This window comes from Bubalus bubalis, chromosome 14 (assembly GCF_019923935.1).
Source record: "Bubalus bubalis isolate 160015118507 breed Murrah chromosome 14, NDDB_SH_1, whole genome shotgun sequence".
Taxonomy (NCBI): Eukaryota; Metazoa; Chordata; class Mammalia; order Artiodactyla; family Bovidae; genus Bubalus; species Bubalus bubalis.
Genome location: NC_059170.1, coordinates 12,939,312 through 12,963,488, shown reverse-complemented (window position 1 = coordinate 12,963,488; position 24,177 = coordinate 12,939,312). Strand labels below are relative to the sequence as shown.

The 24,177-nt window shown below is 47.8% G+C and overlaps 1 protein-coding gene across 12 annotated transcripts in view; it reads right to left on the bottom strand.

Annotated features, from left to right (window-relative positions):
* The window catches only part of PTPRT (protein tyrosine phosphatase receptor type T), a 1,155,381-nt gene that overhangs the window by 53,942 nt on the left and 1,077,262 nt on the right, over window positions 1-24,177 (bottom strand). For all 12 annotated transcript variants that reach the window (XM_044927640.2, XM_044927642.2, XM_044927641.2 and 9 more), the window contains one exon: window positions 16,622-16,709. In XM_044927640.2, coding sequence (XP_044783575.2) covers window positions 16,622-16,709 — 88 coding nt within the window. The remainder of the gene's footprint in view (window positions 1-16,621; window positions 16,710-24,177) is intronic.

The following is a 24,177-nucleotide window of genomic DNA, read 5'->3' as shown; positions in this document are numbered from 1 at the left end:
CGCTTACTTCAAATAACACCAAATAAAAACAATTAAGGAAAAAAAAAACATTCTTCAGCAGAAGAATCAGGCTAATCCTTTACAGTTAATTCAAGTGAGCTCCGACACGCTAAAAGATACACAAACAGAACGTCCGGCTGGGTCTGGCGAGGGGGAGAGGCTCAGCTTGCTGTCCCCATCGCTGGGTTCACATCACCGAGTGTTGCTGCATCCAATGGCAGGGCTGGGGTCCCAAAGGTGGACTGGGGAGCTCTGGGCACCCACAGGCTCTATGAAGTCAGGTCAGCTTATCCTGTGGGCCTTTTCCCGAACTTTGCAGTTTATAAGCATATCTGCTACTACAAACTGGAACCCCCAAGAACAGGAACATGATGTGCTTTGCTCCCTGTTCTATCCTCTGCACAGGTACTCGATAAGGACCTGGTGAGCAGATGAGTGGATTATCTCTCTGGACTCTCACAGCGACCTGGGAGAGAAGCAGGATGGATGCTGTTAACCTTTGTTACAAATGAGGAAACTGAGGCTCCCAAGGGCTGATGGGCCACACGGTCAGTGGATGGTGGGGCCTAGGAGAGTGAGGTCCTCTTAACTCTGAGCTCAGACTCTCCTGATTCCCAAGAGGAGTCTAAGCAGGATAGGAGTAAGCACTTCAAGGATCCTTGTGCTTAGTCGCTCAGTTGTGTCTGACTCTTGGCGACCTCATGGGGACTGTAGCCTTCCAGACTCCTCTGTCCATGAGATTTCCCAGGCAAGAATCCTGGAGTGGGTTGCCATTTCCTTCTCCACGGGTGCACAGCAGAGGTATTAATGACAGCGAAGTGGTTACCTAGGAGATTTAAGAGTTGAGAGGCCAAAGGGAGGAGGGAGGAGTAATTCAGAAATAAACACTGACAAGGAGACACTGCCTCCCCAGGGAAGGTGGGACACAGGGAGGAGGCGAGGTCCCCGGAGCCCGGGGAGGGGGCACCTGTGGGAGCTGGAGCTGCGGTGGCCTCTCTGGTGGGAGCTGGAGAATAGGAAGAGACTCCCTGGCTGTTCAGGAAGGTACCTATGATGGGGACAGAGGGGGAGAGATACCCCAGCTTTTTCCTTTCTCCCGCCTTAAACAATCTCCAACACCAGTGCCCATCACTGGCCAAACCGAGCTAGTGGCCAGTTGTCAAGAGGTGGTGAGAAACGCAACCTGAGGGGTTAGCTCCCTGTGATGGAAGGCTGAGCAGGAGAAGGCAAAGAATGGGATCCAGGATGGACAAGCAGGCCGGGGCTACCACCCTACATCCGTTCATTCATTAACTAAATAGTTGATTCAAAAAGTATTCAGTGAGAACTTCCGTGGTAGTCCAGTGGTTAAGAATCTGCCTGTCAATGCAGGGGACACAGGTTCAATCCCACATACCGCAGGGCAACTAAGCCCGAGCACAACCATGAAAGCCTGCGAAGAGAAGTCACTGCGTCGAGAAGCCCATACACCGCAAACAGAGAAAGCCCGTGAGCAGCAGTGAAGACCCAGCACAGCCATAAATAAAATAATAAAAATTCAGTGAGTCTAACCACTATAAACAGTGATTCACTGAGCACCCGTCGTGTGGCAGGCACTGTGCTAGACGCTGAGCTACACTGGATGCCACATTTCTTACTCCTCGTAGGGAGGAGTTTCTGTGGAAGCGACCAGAGGCAGGGAAGGAGGTGTAAGTTATCTCTGTGGGTGAGTGGGGCAGTGGGGTGTGATGTGGGGAAGGAGTTTGAAGCTAATCTTTCTGGAGTGTATGGCAGACACTGAAGGCTTTACAATCATATATTTCCCCAAACAGCTCTACAGACTATTATGCTAATATCACTCTTATATGCTAAGATTGCAATGATGTAATATTCTTCCCATTTCACAGATGAAGAAACTGGGGCTCATAGAGGTTAAGCAAGTTTCCTATGTTACACAGTTTGCAAATGGCAAGGCTGGGATTCTCTCAGGACTGTGTGCCCTTGAATCTCTGCTCTGTCCACACAATATGCTGTCCCTGGACTTCTACCATCTTGCAGGCACTGGAGTCTGTGCAAGGGTCTGGTCCCCAGCTCCTGCAGTGGGATTTCCTGGGGGACATCCACCCAGCAGGGCTTCAAACGACATCCAGCACCTGACTCTGAGCTCAGATTGTTAAGCCTTATTACCAGTGGTTTCAAAAACTACAAGCCTCAAAAAAGTGAAAAATGCAAAATGCGTTTTCACTCATTGGTCTCACTAATGACTTACTGATTCAAAAATCTCCTTTATTTATTGAGTTATGCCTGCCCTTGAGATCTAGAGCACTGGGAACAGAGGTTTAAAATGTTGAAAGGGTATTTCCTTTAATATAAAATGGAATTTAAAGTATGAAAGCAAATATGATTTAAAAAGAAACAAAAACATTTCTTTTAGCTATCTGTTCTTAAAGATGAGTGGTGTCTCTACATAAGGTATTTGTCAGTATCACCTCTTCATTTATTAAGAACAAGTTTGGGGATTTTGTGGCTGGTCTGTTGGCTAAGACCTCCCAATGCAGGGGGCCCAGGTTCGATCCCTGGTCAGAGAATGAGATCCCACATGCTGCAACAAAGATGGAAGACCCAGGTGCTGCAAGTAAGACCTGGCACCACCAAATAAATAAATAGCTTCAGGAAGTGATATGTGAATGAGGTACTGAAAGTGAGACTTGACCAATGGACAATGAAGGAGGGTCTTTCCATCAGAAAGAACAAACGCAAGAGCGACAGCAGGCATCCTGGAAAAGCAAGCATATTGGATGAGCTACAAACAGGGTTTCTTGTCTTGTGAACATGGAGTGGCTGGGGACTAGCAGCCAGATAAGAAGCAGAGGAGGTGGGTGGGGCTTAGGCTACAGAGGGCTTTTTATTCCCTATCCATGCGCTTAGATGCAAGTCACCAAGCCAGGCTCCGCAGAGCATCCAAATAGAGACTCTTTTCTGAGACAGTGGGAGCATACTTTAGTACAAAATGATCAAGATTTATTCTCACACAGGCTATCCTGTGGCAAGCAGGACAGCAGACCTGCTAATGGGAGGTCTGAAGCTAGGAGCCAGTTCTGGGGGCAAATCTTAGTTCCATCACTTAGCAAGTCTATTGGTCTCCCTAAGCCTTGGATTCCTTAGCAAAATGCTATACAGCTCTGAGAATATTGGGAGGATTAAATGAGAAAATGCAGGCATGAAAAGTGTGAGGATGTTAAGAGAATGAAAAGACAAGCCACAGATTGGGAGAAAATATTTGAAAAAGACTATCTGATAAAAGCCTTGTATCCACAGTACACAAAGAACTCTTAAAACTCAACAATAAGAAAATGGTCTAATTAAAAAATGGGCAAAAGATCTGAATGGAAAGCTCATCAAAAAGGATGAACAGACAAAAGATGAGCAAATGAAAAGATGTTCAGTATCATATGTCATTTGCTGGTGGCGGTGTTCAATTACTAAGTTGTGTCTGACTCTTTGTGACCTCGTGGGCTGCAGCATGCCAGGCTTCCTTGTCCTTCACTATCTCCTGGAGTTTGCTCAAACTCATTTTCATTGAGTCGGTGATACTATCTAACCATCTCATCCTCGGCCGCCCCTTTCTCCTTTTCCCTCAATCTTTCCCAGCATATGTCATCGGGAACCGAAAACTTAAAAAAGAAGAAGCTACCTCTACACACCTACCAGAATGGCTGAAATTCAGAATCCTGATAACACCAAATGCTGGTGAGGGTGTGGAGCCACTGGAATGCTCATTCGTTGCTGATGGGAAAGCAAAATCTAGACAGCCAGTCTGGAAGACAGTTTGGTAATTTCTTCTAAAACTAAACACACTCTTATCACATGATCCAACAATTTCTGTCCAGTATTTGCCCAAATGAGTTGAAACTGACCATCCACACAAAACCTGCACATGAATGGTTACTGCAGGTTTACTCACAACTGCCAAAATTCAGAAATGAACAAGATGTCTTTCAATAGGTAAACGGATAAGCAAGTCATGGTACATCCAAACGATGGGACGGTCTTTGGTAATATAAAGAAATGAACTCTTAAGGCATGAAAGGATATGGAGGAAACATAAATGCACACTGCTAAGTGACAAAGCCAGCCTGAAAGCCTGCATACTGCATGGTTCCAGCTCTAACATTCTGGAGAAGGAAAACTACGGAGGCAGTAAAAAGATCCATGGTTTCCAGGGACCTCTGGGGAGAGATGAATAGGTGGAGCACAGAGGGTATTTCGGAGAAGGCAATGGCACCCCACTCCAGTACTCTTGCCTGGAAAATCCCATGGATGGAGGAGCCTGGTAGGCTGCAGTCCATGGGGTTGCTAAGAGTCGGACATGACTGAGCAACTTCACTTTCACTTTTCACTTTCATGCATTGGAGAAGGAAATGGCAACCCACTCCAGTGTTCTTGCCTGGAGAATCCCAGGGATGGGGGAGCCTGGTGGGCTGCCGTCCATGGGGTCGTACAGAGTCGGACACGACTGAAGTGACTTAGCGTAGCATAGCATAGCATAGAGGGTATTTAGGGCAGCGAAACCTCTGCAGGATCCTTTACTGGTGGATCCCTGTCATTATACATTGTTCATCTCCTGTAGAATTGCACAATACAGGGTGGATTCAAATGCAAAGGATGGACTTCAGCTAATAATAATGGATCAATTTTGTTTCACCCCTGTAACAAATGTGTCACACCGACGCGAGCTGTTAGAAATAGGGGGAGCTGAATGTGGGAGGGAGGCAGGGGGTAGAGAGGAGCTCTGGACATTCTGCTTAACTTTTCTGAACCTGAAACTGCTCTTTAAAAAAGAGAAGTGTGACAACGGTGCCTGGTATGCAGCAGGTGCTTGACAAACGATGGCTCCGGGCTGGGTGTGAGGTGGGCAGTGAGCTGATGGCAGAGGTGGTTAGAAACTTCATGCTTCCTATTTGTCCTTCTGTACAAAATGTCAATCCATCTCTCTGCAGAGGCAGAGTTATTGTGTATATTCATGAAAGGGCAGAATACAGCTATGGGTCCACCAGAAAGGCATTGCAAGGAGTAGCACTGCCTTCATGGTTTATTTATTCCTTCTGGGAGATGCTAATATTATTCTGTGTCTCCTTCCCCTTCTAACTTTATATAATTAGAAGGATAAAAAATTGTGTTTATCCAGACGTACATGGAGAAAGATGGGGCAGCCAGCAATGTAAAGGAATTTATACAAAGTAATTTACAAGCAGCCCAGAACGTTCATTATGCTTTATCTATATTTTGCAAGCTTGAGAAACAGCTAATCTGGTACTCCTTGTTTGATATTCAAGACGAGGGAGGAAGTCACATAGAGGAGAAACAAGCTCCTTGATGGTGATGTAAGAGGAACTGCAAGAGCCTGGCCAGGAGATGAAGGGCCAGCTCTGGCTCAAGGGGAGGAAAAAACCAGTGGAAGGTTTTTTCCTTCCAGTAGAAGGAAGACATAACTGGAAAGCCATGGAGATCCAAAAAGCGCCCCACCCCCTGCCCCAACACAACTCAAGAGGAACAAAAACACTGTCCCTCTAGAATCAACCTGTTCCTTGTGGTTTTAGGACAAAGCCCAGCGGGAGGTCGTAGAAATTTAACAAATAGCTCTCTAGAAAAAGCAGTGGCCCTGATCTGTAACATCTGCTGACTTCTGTGATATAAATACTCCCACCATGACTGATACTAAGCTGCCAACATGGCATCAACGAGCTCACAGAATTCCTGAAAATTTCCCCATCAGCTCCAGGACACCACTGACCTGACCATACCCCACAGTACTTTGCATGATCTGAGGGTCTGGGGCCTGTTTCCCACTCCAGCCCCATGCCTCCCTCCCCACGTTACCCTTCTTTCTGTTGCTCAAATGAATGATGTCTGCTCTGACCACAGGGTCTTTGCACATGTAAAGGGACACCCTCAACCCCACAAGGCTGGCAACATCTCACTCTTCAGCTCTCAGCTCAATCTTCCTTTCTCAGGAAGCCTTCTGTGATCTTTCCATCTTAGACTCTGACAGCTTCCTGTACTTGTCTTCAGAGCTCTTAGGACAGTTGTATTTCTGAGACTATCGGACTAACCCATGGCTCTCCTCCACACCCTATTTAAGAAAGGGCACCCCATTTACTAAACCCTCTACAGGGTACGGCACAAAGTAGGTGTTCAACAATTATCTGTTCGATATATGAATTATACTGTGTTTGAAAGGCTAAGAACCAGAAAGGGGCTGGGTCCTTTGCTTTTAGCCATACAATTGATTTTTGGTAACTTGGCTTGAGTTCTGGGCTCTTCCCTGTATGCAAGGCTGGCATAGTGAGCCTGAATCCTGGCTCAAATTCTTCGTCTCCTTGTAGCTGACCCTCACTCCACCTGCAGACCCAAGATTGGCTGCCAGCTTTTGTCTTCAGCAGGAGAGAGGCAGGGGACGGGCAGGCTCTGAAGGCAGACCTGAGGTCTATCACTAACTCTATCAACCTGAGGCAGCTGACTTACTTTGCCCGAGCCTCACTTCACTCAATGACATCATCAAAACCCTCTCCACCTCTGCAAACTTGTAAGGATGACAAGCAGTAAGAAATAAAAGTACCTGCTCTATTTTAAGAGCTCAATGCAAATATGTAAAATAAGTTTTATTATTGTTTTAGACCAGGGGTTTTCAAAATAGCCAATAGCATCAATGATACCTTGGCCAATAGCATCAATGATACCTGGGAACTCTAGAAATGCCAATACTTGAGTCCCAGCCCAGACCCACTGAATCATAAACTCTGGGATGGGGATGAGTAATTTGCATTTAATAAGCCCTCCAGGAGATTCTGTTGCACACTCAGGTGTGAATGTACAGACCATTCAATGTTCAGTTATTTAACATAGGGGTGCCGTGGCACTTTCGTCTTGGGCAAGACGAAAATATCTTACTGAAACTGGCCCATGAGGCTAGAGACCCACCTGCGTTGCATGTAAGGTACAAAAATTTATCTTTGTGAAACGTGTAAGATGTTCCAGGTACTATTCTAGAAGCCTATGGATGCCATGCCATTTGATTCTCATAGTAACCCATTTTATGGATGAGGAAAATCAAGGCTCCAAGAAGTTGAATAACTTAAAGAGAAGGTGTAAGGTTGCAAGCTTCCTTATAAAGTGGTAGGGACCCTACCCCTCCAACCCCCACCACTGAGACTCACTGTCTCCACACCCCCTCTATGCCAGTTCTGACTCTGACACCATCCCATCCCACTGTGTGCTCCCCTGCCCCCACCTATCCCTGGCCAGAGGAGAGGGCTCAGTTTCCTTGTCTGCATGGCACTAACTCTTAAACAAACCACAACTCCTCCTCTCTTCCTCCATCATCAAAGGTAACCTAATAAATCAGTCTTCTCAAGTCATATCCACTTAAGAGAGAATCACTTCATAGAGGTGGGGCCGGGGAGGGACTATCACTTGGATACAAGATGTTCTTTTTTCCCGTCTTCTGGGCACTGAGGAAGGTAAAGGAAAGGTGCGATTTCTCAGAGAAAAGAGATCTGACTCATTACGATGAATTGTGGACCTGAAAAATCATTTCTTAGAAGCACTGGAAATGTTAATGCCATCATCTCGCACGAGTGAAGAGGGAGAAGGCAGGTAATTGTGCCGAGACTGCCTGGGTATCCCATTGAAGCTAAAGGTCTCCACAGTCAATCTTGATTGAATTACCATTATCAGGGGAGAGAGGTGGTCTGGGTACCACAGGGAAACAGCCTGGCATTCGGTGCACCTCCCAGGGCAGCCAGTTCCCTGTCGGCTGGGGCTGGACTGCTCCCTTCTGCAGGGCCCTGTGGGGAGCTGCTCTGATGGATGAAACCTTTGGGGCTGTGCAGGGGTCTTAAGCACTGATGAACAGAGAACCGAGAGAAGTTAGAGGGACAGTGGCCTAACTGATGACTTTGTGGCTTCATTCCAAGCAGAGTGGCCAGCCTACACTCCACGAAGGGGATCTTCTGAAGAAGGGAGGTTTCTGATCTAGATTACTTTAGAAGCAGAATCGGAGACAAAGATGGAGTGTAAAGGCTTGATCTAGGAGATGATCCCAGGAAACACTGGAAAGGGGATGGGAAGTGAAATGGAGAAAGAAAGAAAGGAAGGAGAAAGAAAGAAAGGAAGGAAAAAGAAAGGAATTCAATAAGGGGTGTGTCATCAAGCAAGTATCACCATAGACAGTTGGGCTTGCTTACTCCTGTTAGGGAACTCCAGGGGAGACTGTGAACACGCACCCCCAAGATAATTCCACCTTAGCGGGGAGGTGCCTGGGGTACTTATATTCCATCCCCCACCAGTCATACGTTGAGAACTGCTCCGGGGACATCCAATTTCCTGGGAGTCCTGACCTGCCCCACAAGCAGGCAGAGAGGGATACAGTGGCTGGAACAAGGCCTCTGATAAAAAGGACACTGAGGGTTGCTGCACAAGGTTTCTCTGTAAGGTCCGGGCAGGAGCCACCCTCAGAGACAGCAAAGGAGAAGAAGGAATTGGGAGCACCCATTTTGACATCCAGCTCAGTCTACCCAGAAATCTGGAGAGAAAGCTATGAGACGAAGCCCTTGGGTTTGTTTTGAACCTGAGTCCCTCCCTACAAGTGAAAATGGCTTCTCTGAAGAGCTCATGCAGTCTGCTATCTGTCCTGAGGTCAGAGACCTCAACACATTTTCCCCTAAAAACATGGGTGTGTCCAGGTGCAGAGGGACTCCTTGGTAGGGAGCTCATGGCATCCGGGCAGCCAGGGCCCAGAGCTCTGGTCCTCACTGTCCTTCCAGACTCTCTGTGTGACCATGGGCAAGGGTTCTACATCTCTGGACCGCTGCTTATTGCCTGTGAACTGAGAGAGGCTAGACTTGGTCTCATCTAGATTTAAAAGCCTACACAGTCAGCTTCAGAGTCAACAATTATTCATCTTAGCTTGCCCTCTTTGCACTGGAAGATAAGACACTGTCAGAAAGACTAAGTGACCTTGTTGAAGGTCATGCATGAGGTCAAAGGCAGAACTGAGACTAGCACCCAGGTCTGCTGGACCCCATACCTGGTACTCCATTACACCTGAGCTTAGAGGTTTGTTTAAATTAGGGGGTTAGAAGTCTCAGAAAATATCCCAGATCTCTTGTTTGCCAGTCAGACTTCTGCACCTGCCTCTCTAAACTGGGAGCTGATCTCTGTGGATGAGAGGTTTGTATGCTCAGCATCGAGAATCATCAGGGAAATGCAAATCAAAACCACAATGAGATATCACCTCACACCTGTCAGAATAGCCATGATCAAAAAGACCACAAATAACAAACATTGGCAAGGATGTGGAGGAAAGGGAACCCTTGTACACTGTTCGTAGGAAGGTACATTGGTGCAGCCACTGTGGAAAAACAGTATGGAGACTCTTCAAGAAACTAAAAACAGAACTACCAGATGATCCAGCAATTCTACTCCTGGGTATACATATCCAAAGAAAATGAAAACACTAATTTGAAAAGATATATGCACCCCAAGATATGACAGCAGCCCAAGTGTACATCAAGAGATGAATGGATAAAGAAGATGTGGTGTACACACACACACACACACGAATATTAGTCAGCCATAAAAAAAAGAATGGAATTTTGCCATTTGCATGACCTGGGGGGCATCATGCTCAGTGAAGAAAGAGAGAGAAAGACAAACGCTATATATTATCACTTATCTGTGGAATCTAAAATATAAAACAAATGATCATAACAAAACAGAACCAGACTCACAGATGTAGAGAATAAACTAGTGCTTACCAGCAGGGAGAGGAAAGGGGGAGGAGCAAGATGGGGGTAGCCAATATTTTATAAGAACTTTAAATGGAATATAGTCTAAAAAATTATTGAATCACTGTGTTGTACACCTAAAACTAACGTAACATTATATTAATGCATCAAAAGAAAAAAGAAAATAAGATGAAAGGTTCATAAACCTGAGAAGTGTATGGGTGTCACCGGTGCATCTGGTCTACATATCTTTAGAAGTGAGATTGCTGGGTGCCACCCCTGGAATGTCTGCTGTGACAGGTCTGCAGTGGGAGGCAAAAATGAGCCTTCTAAACAGTTCTTAGGTGCTGCTGCTCCAGGAAGCACACTTTGAGAACAACGGGACTCTACAGATTTCCTTGTCCTCTGGCTCTGATTTGGTTTAGCTATTGGAAAGCACAGGCAGAGACTGGATGAAGTGGGGGGTGGGTATCAATCAATACCCGGGAGGCATCGACACTTCTCCTTTCAGCTCTTCGTTAGGGCCACCACAGGCTGCCTGCAAGGCCACTAAAAGGTCATGCCTTCAGCTAGGTGGCCTTCCTCTGGGTCCTGGGAACTTCTTACAGAGTCCTCTGTGCCCCGGGTGTGGCATTTAGCCCCTAAATGCCACACTGCACGATTCCTGTAGTCTGCCTACAGCTAGCTCACATCTTCATGAGAAAAATAAAAACCAACAAAAACCACTTGATTAAGTTCTCTTCAAATCACCCTATTTGAAGGTCCTATCAGTTTTCTACTGGGACCCCACAGATTCCAGGAGAACCTGTCATTTGATAAAAGAGAAGCCTCATTTGATAACATGTGCGCCCCCTGGGATCAGTTCCTCGCCTCCTGCAATCTCCTTCCTGACAGGCCAAGAAGGGCCCTCTCCAACTTGCACAGGAGGAACGCTGCAGTATTCTCGAAATTTCCTCTCGTCCACCGCCTGTGCCCCGGGGTTGCTTAAAAGCAAAGCGCTCCTTTGTTCTGTTTCTCCCATTCATTTCCTTCCCTTTCACTCTCTTTCCTTTCTACTCCCTGGAAACCCCGCTGTCTCTATTACTAAATTCTAAACAGAAGCAGTTGGAAGAAAGGGCTTATTTAGCCGAGGTTTCTCTTGCATTGTTTCATTTGCAGGCAGCACCCTCCCTCCATCTTCCCCTCCTTTCATCTTCTCTGTCCTCCTGGCCTGGGCCTTTGTCCTCCACACCAGCCTCCCAGAGCCCTGGGTTCCTTGGGATGCTAATCACACCCAGTGCTCTTCTTGCGCCAAGAATATTTCTATTTATCAAGCCAGGGCAGACTTTGCCTTCGGGAGGGACACATACAAGGGCAGGAACACTTTCCAATCCTTCGGGCTGCTTCTCTTTTTCCTTTCTCATTTCAATTCCAGGACGCTTTTCTTCTTTCTTTCTTTCTCGGTCCTCTTTATGCCTTGCCCTGCTTTTGGATGCACTGGTTACTTGGCACTGTCTCCTCTCAGGACTGAGTGCAGACCCGGTCCAGCCACAGTTTTGCTGCAGAATTACTGATACTTACATTACAAAGGAGATTCAACTCTCTTTAAACCCAGCAAACCCGTGTTCGATCCCTGGGTTGGGAAGATCCCCTGGAGAAGGAAATACCACTCCAGTATTCTTGACTGGGAAATCCCATAGACAGAGGAGACTGGTGAGCTACAGTCCATGAGGCCACAGAGAGTTGGACACAATTGAGCAACTAACACACACATGGACACACACACACAAACCCAGCAAAGTGGTATCACTAGCTGTCTAAATTTCCTCTGTCTCTGTTTGGGCTTCCCCTAAAGTAGATGTAAGATGAGAATTCCAGTGCAAGCAGTTTATGTAGGAAGAGAAGGGGACACCAGGGGGAGTAGGGGGTTGGGGAGGGGTGAGACAGCCAAAAGAAGGAGCCCAGGAAGGGTGAGTTTCCAAATCTACTACTACTGTGGGCAGCTGCAGCCCACTCCCCATGGAAGCTTGGAAAAAGGTGAAGACCATACACCCCAGCAGGGTTGGAGGTGAGGAGCTGGGCTATTTGTGGTCCAGGGAGAGATGGTCTCGAGCCTGGACAGAGCATCCTGCCTCAGCTTTGGAGAAAGTCCTCAGGCAAAGAGATGCAAACAGGGCAGGACTCCGGGCGAGTGTGTGTGGGGGAACCAGTGAGGTGCCAGGGCACATGCTTTAGAGAGGTGATTGCTCTCAGAGTCAGGAAGGTGCAACAGCTGAGGCCAAGCGGCCCCCGGAATGTCACGTCCTGGAGGTCACCAGCTGAGGCCAAGCGGCCCCTGGAATGTCACATCCTGGATGTCGCTAGCTGAGGCCAAGCGGCCCCCAGAATGTCACACCCTGGAGGTCGCCCACCTCACCCTAGCTGCATTCCTAGATGCCAGTGGGTGTTACTGAAACTAGAGCGGAAGGGCCAGGGTACTACCTTTAAAAGAATAACATAGCCTGAGGACATAATATAAACTGTTGCTGCTACTGCTAAGTCACTCCAGTCGTGTCCGACTCTGTGTGACCCCACAGACGGCAGCCCACCAGGCCCCGCCGTCCCTGGGATTCTCCAGGCAAGAACACTGGAGTGGGTTGCCATTTCCTTCTCCAATGCATGAAAGTGAAAAGTAAAAGTGAAGTCACTCAGTCGTGTCCGACCCTCAGCGACCCCATGGACTGCAGCCTTCCAGGCTCCTCCATCCATGGGATTTTCCAGGCAAGAGTACTGGAGTGGGGTGCCATTGCCTTCTCCGTAATATAAACTGATTAGCACCAAACAGGTCCAAGATGAGCTGCCCTCCACTAGACCCTCAGTTCAGCTCAGTCGCTCAGTCGTGTCCCACTCTTTATGACCCTGTGGACAGCAGCACACCAGGCTTCCCTGTCCATCACCAACTCCCAGAGATTTCTCAAACTCATGTCCATTGAATCAGTGATGCCATCCAATCATCTCATCCTCTGTCTTCCCCTTCTCCTCCTGCCTTCAATCTTTCCCAGCCTCAGGGTCTTTTCCAATGAGCCAGCTCTTCGCATGAGGTGGCCAAAGTATTGGAGTTTCAGCTTCAGCATCAGTCCTTCCAATAAATATTCAGGACTGATTTCCTTTAGGATGGACTGGTTGGATCTCCCTGCAGTCCAAGGGACTCTCAAGAGTCTTTTCCAGCACCACGGTTCAAAAGCATCAACCCTTTGGCGCTCAGCTTTCCTTATGGTCCGACTGTCACATCCATACATGACTATGGAGAAACCACAGCTTTCACTATACGGGCCTTTGTCAGTGAAACAATGTCTATGCTTTTTAATATGCCATAATGGCACCCACTCCAGTACTCATGCCTGGAGAATCCCACGGACGGAGGAGCCTGGTGGGCTGCAATCCGTGGGGTTGCAAAGAGTTGGACACGACTTCACTTTCACTTTCACTTTCATGCATTGGAGAAGGAAATGGCAACCCACTCCAGTGTTCTTGCCTGGAGAATCCCAGGGACAGGGGAGCCTGGTGGGCTGCCATCTATGGGGTTGCACAGAGTCAGACACGACTGAAGTAACTTAGCAGCAGCAGCAGGGAATCTGTGAGCTCCAACATTCAGTCCTGTCTACCCAGCACCAGCCGTTAGTCAGGTGTGGGGCCACAGAAGTGCAAGATAGCTCTGGCCCTGCTATCCCAGGACATCTGTTCCAGTGAGGAGACCAGGCAGCCAAGAGACGGCCATCCATGTGCTCGCAAATCACAACAGCACGGAGAATTAAGAGAAGACATGCATTGTGTTCTTGGAGTGAATAATGGGGTTTTGACTGAGTTATAATGGTCAGAAGAATTCCCCGAGGAAGTGGCACCTGAGCGAAGATCTGAAGAACAAGGAGAACTTAGCAAAGAGAGGAGAGAAGAGCATGTTGATAGAGCAAAGAGAATGTGCAAAGGCCCTGTGTCATGATGAGTGGGGAAAGTTCAAGGTCCTGCATAAAGGGCAGTGGGGCTTAACTGAGGAGACCGCGGTGGAGAGAACACCACAGTGAGAGTGAGAAAGGAGGCGGAGAGAGGGCTGAGGCCTTTGGATACGCGGGGCTCAATACTGAAGGGAGCCATCTGAAGGGTTTTCTGCAGGACAAGGACGTGATCTGACTCGTATTTTGAGGAGGTCCCTCTGGCTTCTGTTAGAGAGAGGCATAAGGTTGGGGGCCAAAGTAGATGTGGAACCACCAGGAAGAAGGAAGGCTGAGGCCAAATGAAAGCAGATAATGGCTCGGGAAAGCATGCTGAGCACAGAGGGTGAGCACCGGGAGGTCCGGAAAGATACAAAACTTCCCATCCTTGGCCCCTGAGGCTTTGGACCATCAGATCAGATCAGATCAGATCAGTCGCTCAGTCGTGTCCGACTCTTTGTGACCCCATGAATCGCAGCACGCCAGGCCTCCCTGTCCATCACCAACTCCTGAAGTTCACTCAGACTCACGTCCATCGAGTCAGTGATGCCATCCAGCCATCTCATCCTCTGTCGTCCCCTTCTCCTCCTGCCCCCAATCCCTCCCAGCATCAGAGTCTTCCAATGAGTCAACTCTTCGCATGAGGTGGCCAAAGTACTGGAGTTTCAGCTTTAGCATCATTCCTTCCAAAGAAACCTGGCCTAACCTGGACACCCTTGTCTCTCAGGGAGGCGGGTCTCTTTACTGTGCTCTAGTCATTAATTTTTTCTATCATTATCTTCCATTATAATACTTCATCATTATACCCATTTTACAGAGAGAAGACTGAGGCTTAGAGTGAGCACACAAAGCTTTACAGCCTATAATTCAGTGGACTCCATCTGAACTCACCATCTAGTAGGAGGAATGGACAAATGACCAAGTATTTTAAGGCACAGTACGCATGGCTCTAGAGCACAGAATGGTCAGAGCCAGCAGAACCTGGGCCCAGAATACGAGCTCCCTGGCAGCAGAGGGCCTGGCTCAGAGGAGAACCACACATCTTAGGTCTTAATACACATTTCCTGAGCACTTGAACGTCTCTTTCCAACACTTCATTTGCAGGAAATGTTGCTGTCTGCCTTACTCTCTTCCAAGAGACAAACTATAAATGCTTTTCTGATTAGTGCTCCCATTCACAGTCGATTTCTGAATCAGCACAGGAAACAGCTAAGCTAAAACTTCTGCCTCTTTCTTCCTTCACAAGCTGCCTGTATCTTATGCTTTCTTCCTCCAAGCTTTTTCTTAGGCAATGTCTAGACAGTCAAAGAAAACAAAACACTGAACCGTACTAGAAATAACTTGTTATTTAGGATTTTTTTTTCTTTTCTTTTTTTTTGGCTGAACTGGGTTACTCTGAAAATGGAGACCAAGGGATGGTTATTACCCAACTGATGAGACGTCAGAAGGTCCAGGTTGGCTGCACCATAGGAGAGGGGCTGTTGTAGACTCCTGTTCTAATCATAGTATATGCTCCGCATTTTGTATGAGGAAACTTTGTTCTCTGTATTCTGTTGTGTAGAAGGCTGTGGACAGCATTGATCATACCTGTCTCTCCCTCTCCTCCCAGCACTGAATATCAAGCAGGGTCCCATCCAAGTACTGTCACTGCCCTGTTAAGGGCTCACTGCCCCTTGCTAGGAACATTGCAGTAGCCTCCTCCCTGGTCTCTCTGCCTCCAGCCTCCCCCAATCTCATGCACCCTCCCAAAGTGCTGCCCTGGTGATCTTTCCAAAACGGACATCTGATCATGCCTCCCTGCCCCAACCCAGCTTTTTCCACATCCCCATGTGGGTGTTCAGTGCGTTTTGCTTACGATAGGAAGGGCTGGTGTATCCACACTGCTCATCAGTGATGCTGAGAGAGTAACTCTGGCTAGGAGTAATGGTGCCAGGTACCATGCCAAGGGTTTCATGTACTTTTCCCCACCCCAACCATCCTATCTTTATTCTCCTCATTTTAAAGGCAAGGAAACTGAAGCTTAGAGAGGTCAGGTAACCAGCCCAGGGCCCCGTAGCTGGGAGAGAAGCCCAGGGCTTCAACTACTCTGTGGGCTTGAGCTACTCTGTGCCACTGTCCTCATCAAATCACGCACTACGACGGGGTGCCTCCAGGGATGCTAGAGCTCACTGCTGAGCAGAAGGCAATGTCCTTTCGGGCCTCCCCCAGGTCCACACAAAACTAGCTTCCTTCCTGCAGGCTCAGTGTCATGCAACGCCCACACCGACATAGACCCTGAGTGGCAGGTACTCACATTACTACCGAGTTCTGTCCCCAGCAGCCGTGGGGTCTGGAGGGAGTCATGATGCCCTAAGCCCTGCCTCTTGTGTGAACAGGGTAGCCTCGGGCTCCTCTGAATCCTGAGCTGGCTGCTTCCCAAACCCTCAGGCTTAGGCTGAGTTTCCTTCTAAGCATCAGTCCTTGCTCAGGACTCTATCACTGGAGTAGCAGCATCTCTCACCGAGGGGTTCTCAGCCCATCCCTCATGGGTAGACCTTGCTTTCCACCCAGCATTGCTGCCATGATGGGATTCTGCATAGTGGGGGCCTGCTAGGAACACCCTTGTGTCTGGGCTTCCTCCCCGACCTGAAGAATTCTTGAGTGGATAACACCTGACGAGACCCAAGCCTGAGAGGTTTCCTGAATCCACTGTGCCTGGAGCCAGCTCCCTGCCCAACGCCTCTGGCTGAGATCAGCCATCCAGCCCAGGGATGACAGGGAGTCTGAGCCAGAGCTCCATGCCTGGCATGAGGACCCGAAGTTGGAAACATCAAGGATTATCTGATAACAAATTCCAGGTAAATAATAGTGATGGCCTCCTTAAGTCTACGTCCCCAAAGCCTGCGGTCCTCCCAGAAGGTCACCTACAGGATATGATGTTGCCGTATCGATTCTTGTTGCGGTTTTCGTCCTCTTTGGCTGTGTCCCACGAAGCTGTCTGTCCCTCTGGTAAGGCCTAAACAGAAAGGACAGAGTGATTAGAATGACTTGAGGTAGGAGCCTTATCTGGGTATAGGTGAGCCAGTGGGGAGACCCACTGTGATGGGTCATGCAGTGTAAAAGCCTGTATGCTCTTGGATGGGGCCTGGGGAAGAATACAGACTTGGCCCCTCTTGACTTATTCACCTGTTCACTGACTCAAATGTTATTGATATCTTTTGTGTGTGAGATGAGATCAAATCTGGTCCAGGAGGAGAGTCATTTGCTTATTCATCCACTTGATGAGTATCTGAATCCCTAACATGTGTTGGGTGCTATTCTAGGTACTCAGAATACAAAGAAATAGACAGAGCCTCTTTTGAGCTTCCAGTTGACTGGGAGACATAGCAAAGGAACAAGAAAACATATATAATTTTAAATAGTAGAACTGCTATGAAGAAAATAAAGCAGGGTAGAGGTTCAGTGATGGGGGAATGAGAATTATTTCAGATTGCACAGTCTGGAATGGCTTCTCTGAGAAGGTGACATTTAAACTAATTCCTTCCTGATATGAAAAAGGCAGTTATGCCAAGAGAAGTGGGAAGTGGTCCAGGCAGAGAGAACAGCGGATGCAAAGGTGGTAACCGAAGTCAAGGATGAGGTGGACAAAGCAGTGACGAAAGCCATCTGGAGCGGCGGGACGAGTTCAGGCTCCATGAGGCATTGTGGTTGCTGGTAACAAGCTGAGTGCTATTCTGGGTGTGATGAGAAACCACTGGAGGGTTTTGGGCAGGGAAGTTAGCTGATCTGCTATCTGTTTCATAAAGCATATTGTGGCTTGTGTATGGAACGCAGACTCTAGGAGGCCCAGGGAGGAGCCAGGGAGATCAGTTAGGAAGGTTTTGCAGCAGTGCAGGCAAGAGAGGACGGTACCCTGGACCAAGGTGCTGAGCAGCGGATGCAGTGAGAAGGGATTCATTTTAGGATGTTCAGTTGGATATTGCAGGTTTTCATTTCCCCCCAGAGGCAGACTCAGAAACAAGGATTCTAGTATAAGATTTATTTGGGAGGTAAGCCTAAGGAACACAGTGGGGCAGCTGGGGGAAGAGTCAGACAGTCAACGGAAGAAAATCAATAGAGGGTAGATCCATGAACAAGTAACCACGGCAATTGGGCTTAATCTCATGGGCCCATCTCATGCCTCAGAGTTGTCCTCCTAGAGGGAGAAGGAAGTTGGGGTGTTCATCCACCGGTTCCCATAAGTCACTGTTGAGGTCAGCTCTTAGGAAATCCCTTGGCGCTTCTGTCATGCGCAGTAGGCAAGGTGTGCGTACGCTTTTTGTCTTGAGAAAGTCCTGAGGCATAAAGACACAGGAGGCGGGCACTGGATAGGCATACACGGGACCAGGGAGTGGGGGGAGGCAAGCAGGGCACCAACACGTCTACTTCAGACATGGGTTATGATGGAGAGAGACAGGTGAAGGCTGACTTACAGGCTGTGGGTTGGCAGAACTGAGTGGAGAGACATCTTTTACTGAAATGGAGAAGAAACAGATGGGGAAGCAGGAATTAAGTGTTGTTCTGGGTATATAAGTACTTAGAACCATGCCTAGCACTCGCTTCTGAACATGTTCAAAATAATAAGAACAGTGGCAGCAGCAGCCAAGTTTGAGATGATTAGTCAACATCCAACCTGAGATTCTGACTAGGAAGTTGGATACAGAAGGTCAGAGTAAGAAGGAAGGAAGAGATGAGACTCATCAGTTTAAGAGAAAATAGGGACATCCCTGGTGGCCCAGTGGCTAAGAATCTCCCTGCCAACATAAGGGACATGGGTTTTATCCCTGGTCTGGGAAGATTCCACATGCCACAGGGCAACTAAGCCTGTATACCACAACTACTGAGCCTGTGCTCTGGAGCGTGTGCCCTGTATCAAGAGATGCCGCGGCAACGAGGAGCTCGTGCACCACAACCAGAAAGGAGCCCCTGCTTGCTGCAACTAGAGAAAACCCTCGTGCAGCAATGAAGACCCAGTGCAAGCAAAAATAAATACATAAATTAATTAATTAAAAAGAGAAAGAGAGAGAGAGAAGACAGACAAGGAATGAACCGTGTGAAGTGACTTAAGAGAGTTACCAGCCAAGTATCACGGAAACACTGGGGAAGGAGCAGCCACTTATTTCACACAGAAGAAAGAGGGGCGTTTCAGGGAGCGGGAGCAGTTTCAGAAGTGTGAATGTCAGACCACCTCTTGATTACTGCCCTTCTCTCCTGCCTCTGGAAGAACAAGTTAGCTGTCCCGCTCAGTTGGCCCCTGCACTGCTTCTGAGACTGGATTTGTCACCTCTTCAGGCTACACAGCTCCCTGTCAGCAGGGCAGGAGAGAGGAGCTCCCAGCCATCTGAATACACCAGCATTCACTGTGCCTACCTATTTCTTACCAGGTCTACATTCTGAGCAAGGAGGAGTCTGTGACCCGATTGGTCAGAAATTCAGCCATTCAGCAGGTGATGTTTTACAGGCAGGCAGGACCACTATCTCTTCCAAGCCCAGACCATTCAGGATGCCCCCTTTTCCGCTTCCAGTCTCTTATGTCTATTTCAAGCCAGCCTAGGTGGGTCTTTTCGTGGTGCAGGAGTTGGCAAGCTTTTTCTATAGCGGGTCAGATAATAGGCCGTATGGGATTGGTAAGTCAGGGAGTCTCTGTTCCAACGACTCAAACTCAACTCCAGTGTTGTAGAGCGAAAGTGAACGCAGTTGTAGGCATAGTGCAGACACAGGGGCGTGGCTGTGTTCCACTAAAACCTGATTTACAAACACAACTGCTGGGCTGGATTCAGCCTGTGGCTATAGTTTACTGAGCTTTATTCTAGAAGCATGATCATGTTCCTCAGCTAGGCGGTGGCTGGGTAGATAGAATGGGTGTCCATTCTGTTACCAAGCCATTCCAGAGTGAATGGAGATGGGGTGACAGGTGCTTGCCTGGGCTAAGCCATGTTCTCCAACTTAGTTTTGCCCAGGGTTTTAGACTGGGATAACAGGGCACCTTCCCAGCTATTACTTGATCAGAATGTAGTTCTCTGGGTGTCAGAAACCCTTCGACTTGTACCCTGGAGAAGCAAACAGGCATGAGGCTCTACGCTAAATCTGCGTGTGAAAAAAGTGCTAGGGAGATAAGAGAGTGCTCATTCTGCAAGTGGAGGACTTGCGTCTCCTTTTCCTTCTCTTCAGCCTCTGCTTACTCCTCATTGTAATTGACCATCACCCTGCATCCCTGTCATCACCAGCACAGGCCACCTGTAGAATGCAAATGGTTCCTGCTTTTGCATGGAACTCTTCAGAAGCCAGATTCCAGCCTTGGCCTTATCCTCTCATCCCAGCTCTTTCAGGCAACTTGCCAGGCCTCTATATTCCTGGGTCTTTGTAGGGGTTGGGTGTGTTGGTCTCAGTCGTAGTAATGGACTTCCTGATGTTTATCTAATTAATTACATCCACCCAAAGTGGCGTGAAACCAAGAAGACCACCCTGTGAATGTTTTCATACTTTTTTTTTTTTTTTTGGAAAAATAAAAATCTGCTGGCCACCTATTATGTGCCAGGGCTCAAGTTACAGTTAGCTTAAGGTTTCGTAATGGCTGAACATTAGAATTGTCTGTGGAAGCTTTAGCTGTGGCCCTACCCCAGACCACTAAATCAGTGTCTAAGGGACACAGACGCCAGTAGTATTTAAAACTCCCCGAGTGATTCTAATGTGTGGCCATGATTCTTGCAAATAGTGAATTTACCTGGTGCAAGTCTCCTCTGGCCTTGGTTTTGCCTCTTCCAGTTCATTCTCCTGTATAATCAGAGAAATCTTTCTAAACTGTGAATAGGACACAGTTTTCCCCCCTGTCACTGTCTTCAGGATAAATTCCAAACTTTTAAACACAAGGTCCTTAATGATTTCACCCCGTCTGCCCATCCAATATCATTGCTTACCTTTAAATCAATATATCAATGATTAGCAACTAAATACAATGCCACAATTTCAGGTGTTATAAACTTCTGAGACTGACTAGATACATGCTGTTCCCTCTGTTTGAAATTTTCTCCCACCCGAGTCTGCCTGGTAAAACTCTTACATATCCTTCCAAACCTGGTTCAAGCACCTTCTCTTTTGTGAAACCTTCCTTGCTTACCTTCCCACCATGCCACTGTGTCCCAGCTAGTCAGTTACTTCTGTTATTATACGGACTGTTTACATCTGATGATTTGAATATCTTATCTAGGTAACTTACTCTAGATAAGTGGTAGCATCTTATTCACGATGGTATCTTCATAAACCAATGCTTTGTATTTCATATGTGCTTGAATCACCCCCTTTGAATAAATGAATGGATGGATAGATGAAAAAAAATAGTGGGTGAGGTGGATGCTGTGCAGACAGAAGGCAAAGATCCTGGAATCTGAGAACTGGAGGTGACCTTTAAAATAAGTTGTCTGTGCTCCTTCCTACAATGGGCTTCCAGGCAGCTGATAAAATGATCCCTAACATCTGCTATTTGGATGCCCTCAGTGATGGAGAGCTCACTACACACAAAAGCTTTTTGCTTCACCTTTGGACAGACCCACTGGGGCTTTTCATTTACCCTGTTTCCATGTACCTTGCCTTTGCCCTGATCCATGGGGCCCCTTGAATGCTCCCTCTGCACTGTGACATTGCAGAGGTTAATGAATGTCCCCGTCCACCCCCTGGGTGAACACAGGCATATGTCCATCTGGGGCCCAGGATGGCATAGTTTGGCAGTCCTTATCCAGGCCATGCTCTTCAGGATAAACCCAGTGTGGCGATCTCCTCTGAAAAACCCTAAATGGTCCTGATGAGTTGTGCTGAGTGGCACTTCTCCGTAGAGACCACAGAGACTGCTGGCACAGCTCTGGGAGCGTCTGTGTCCCCCTGGTTGGGGGGTGGGGAGTGGGGTGGATGAAGGAGAATGGGTGGGCCCGGGGGCTGGGATGATGTTGACAAAGGCAGAGAGGAAACACCGCGGAGCTGTCCAGGAGGGAGTGGTTATGACTCCTTAAATTGCAGACTTTGATCACACATCCATTTCCATTTTTAGGGAGCTATAGTCTAATAGGGGATAATCTTAGGAAGGGAAAAAACACAAGGGGGTGAAAGTATGAAAGGGAGACTCCTCTCCATCTTCAAAGTGAGCCAGCTGAGGGGCATTATTTTTGCATTAGTGGCTAGTTACAGTAGATTGACCAGGGAATGGTGGCAGTCATTAGGAGCTAATCACATTCTTTTGAAACCAAAATTGCCATCTCATTACATTCATCCATTATCAATCTCCACTTTCCTTTTCTCACCCACTTCTCCTGAGAGTGCTGAGCTCTATTTTTACACTTTTCCTTGAGTGTGGAAATGCTTCCAACTCCTCTGGTGTTGCTTTTCTCAGGCGGTCAGGTTTTTTCAGTCCTACAAGGTACATTTGGGGATGCCTGCCTCTCTGGAGGCAGCTGTAGCAACCACTGAATCCTCAAAAGGATTCAGATCAGCACAGTGAGGTCCGGAAACAGGAAATGACTGACCCAAGAATACATATCAGGTGAGCTCACCTTCTCTTTACCCCTTCTTCTTTCCTTTCTTTCCTGGTGACAATCTGAGTGCCAGGACTGTGCTAGGTCCCAGAAATAATAAAAATGGACATGGCAGATGAGATCTCACGGGCTTTTTGTCTAGTTGTATGAAGGTGCAAACAATGAACAAGATAATTCTTACTTATGACAAGTGCTACAAAGGCAGCAAACAAAGTCCTGGGATAGACAGTGGCTCAGGATAAGGGACCAAGTTAGGCTGGCTGAATCGGGCAGGACTCTGAAAAAGTGACATTTGAGAAGGAAAAGCACAGCCCCTGACTTCTGGGAGCTGGCCTGGCACTCCCAGCTGGACCTTGGTGCTTTCCTGCTGAACATAATTTCCCTGAATGCCAACATCAGACACGGCAACCCTGAGACCCAGATGGAGCAAGGCAAAAACATGACCACTCTGTGGTTACGCTTGGTTGCTCAGTTGTGTCCGACTCTTTCTGACCTCATGGATTGTAGCCCAATAGGCTCCTCTCTCCATGGAATTCTCCAGGCAAGAATACTAGAGTGGGTAACCGTTCCCTTCTCCAGGGGATCTTCCTGACTTGGGGATTGAACCAAGGTCTTCAGTACTACAGATGGATTCTTTACCATCTGAGCTACCAATAAAGCCTATTCTAACATAAACAAAGGCAGGAATACTGTCCACGCCAAAACCCACCCCTATCCTGGCTCCTATGAGTGACTGCTGCTCCTTGTGCCAATTCCAGCTTTAGCCTCAAGCTTGTGCCTCTTCTAATAAGATTTACTAAGGTACCCAATCCTACCACTTCCTGATGGTGTCCAATAGAACAAAGCCCCACATCGCCTAACACAGCCCATGTCCTAGAAGTCCTTTCTGACATCCTCTTCCTGAGATGTCCCACAGTTCCTAAGTCTAGATTGTTCAACTCCAGTAGGTCTCACAGTTGAGCTGAAAAATAGATGATAAGCAGAAGCCAGCCGTGACAAGAGCTGGGGGAAGAATGTTCCAGAATGACAGTGGGTACAGTGGCCCTGAGATGGAATGAGGTTGGTGTGTTCTGGAACTTGAAGGGAGGCTCTCCAGAGTTGAGAGAACGTAAGTGACATATAATGAGGATGGTGTGTTGCTCAGTTGAGGTCTTGTGAACCACGGCCAAAGATACGAGATATTTTAAGTCAATGGGGATACTTTGGACATTTTTTTTTTTTTTTAAATAGGGAGGCTAACCAGTACCAGCATCATGACAAGTGGCTAAGAGCACTTGCCTCTTGAACCCTCCCTTTATCCTTCTTGACAGGCTTCATAGACTGCAGGATAAGATTATCACCTATTACTTGTCCCAGATCAACTCTTCTTTTGGTTGCATTCCACCCACCCACCCACTCACCATCCCTCCCAGTCATGGAGCTGAGGTCCTCTGGAGCCAGTGGGAGCTCGGATCCCCTGACCACATGTCTCAGGCTTCTACTGCCCCACTCTGCTGAATCATAGCACTCTATAAGCTACCATGGTTTCCCCCATTCACACTTCAATTTCCTGTTAGAACTGAGAATTGGCCCTCATGCTTGCCTGGCTGATTCCTCTTCCTACCTATTGGCTTGGTCCTATTGAAATATGAAAGTCTTTTCTGAAACTTGCCACCCTTTTTTGGACATTCTCTCAAGCCTCCTTGAGTTAGGCCCCCAGCAGTGAGACATCAGGACACAGGGCTTCCAAGAGCAGCTCACTTCCGATCCACAGCTGAGTGCCCTGATCCATTCCTTTCACCTGTTCATCCACTAACCGTAGCAGATTCTGTTACAGCTACGATGCCCTCCTTACTCCCTTCAGCCTGGCTATAACCCTGGAGATAATTGGGTATGATATGCCCTGGCATGCAGCAAAACCAGGGCCAGGCACTGCTGACCAGG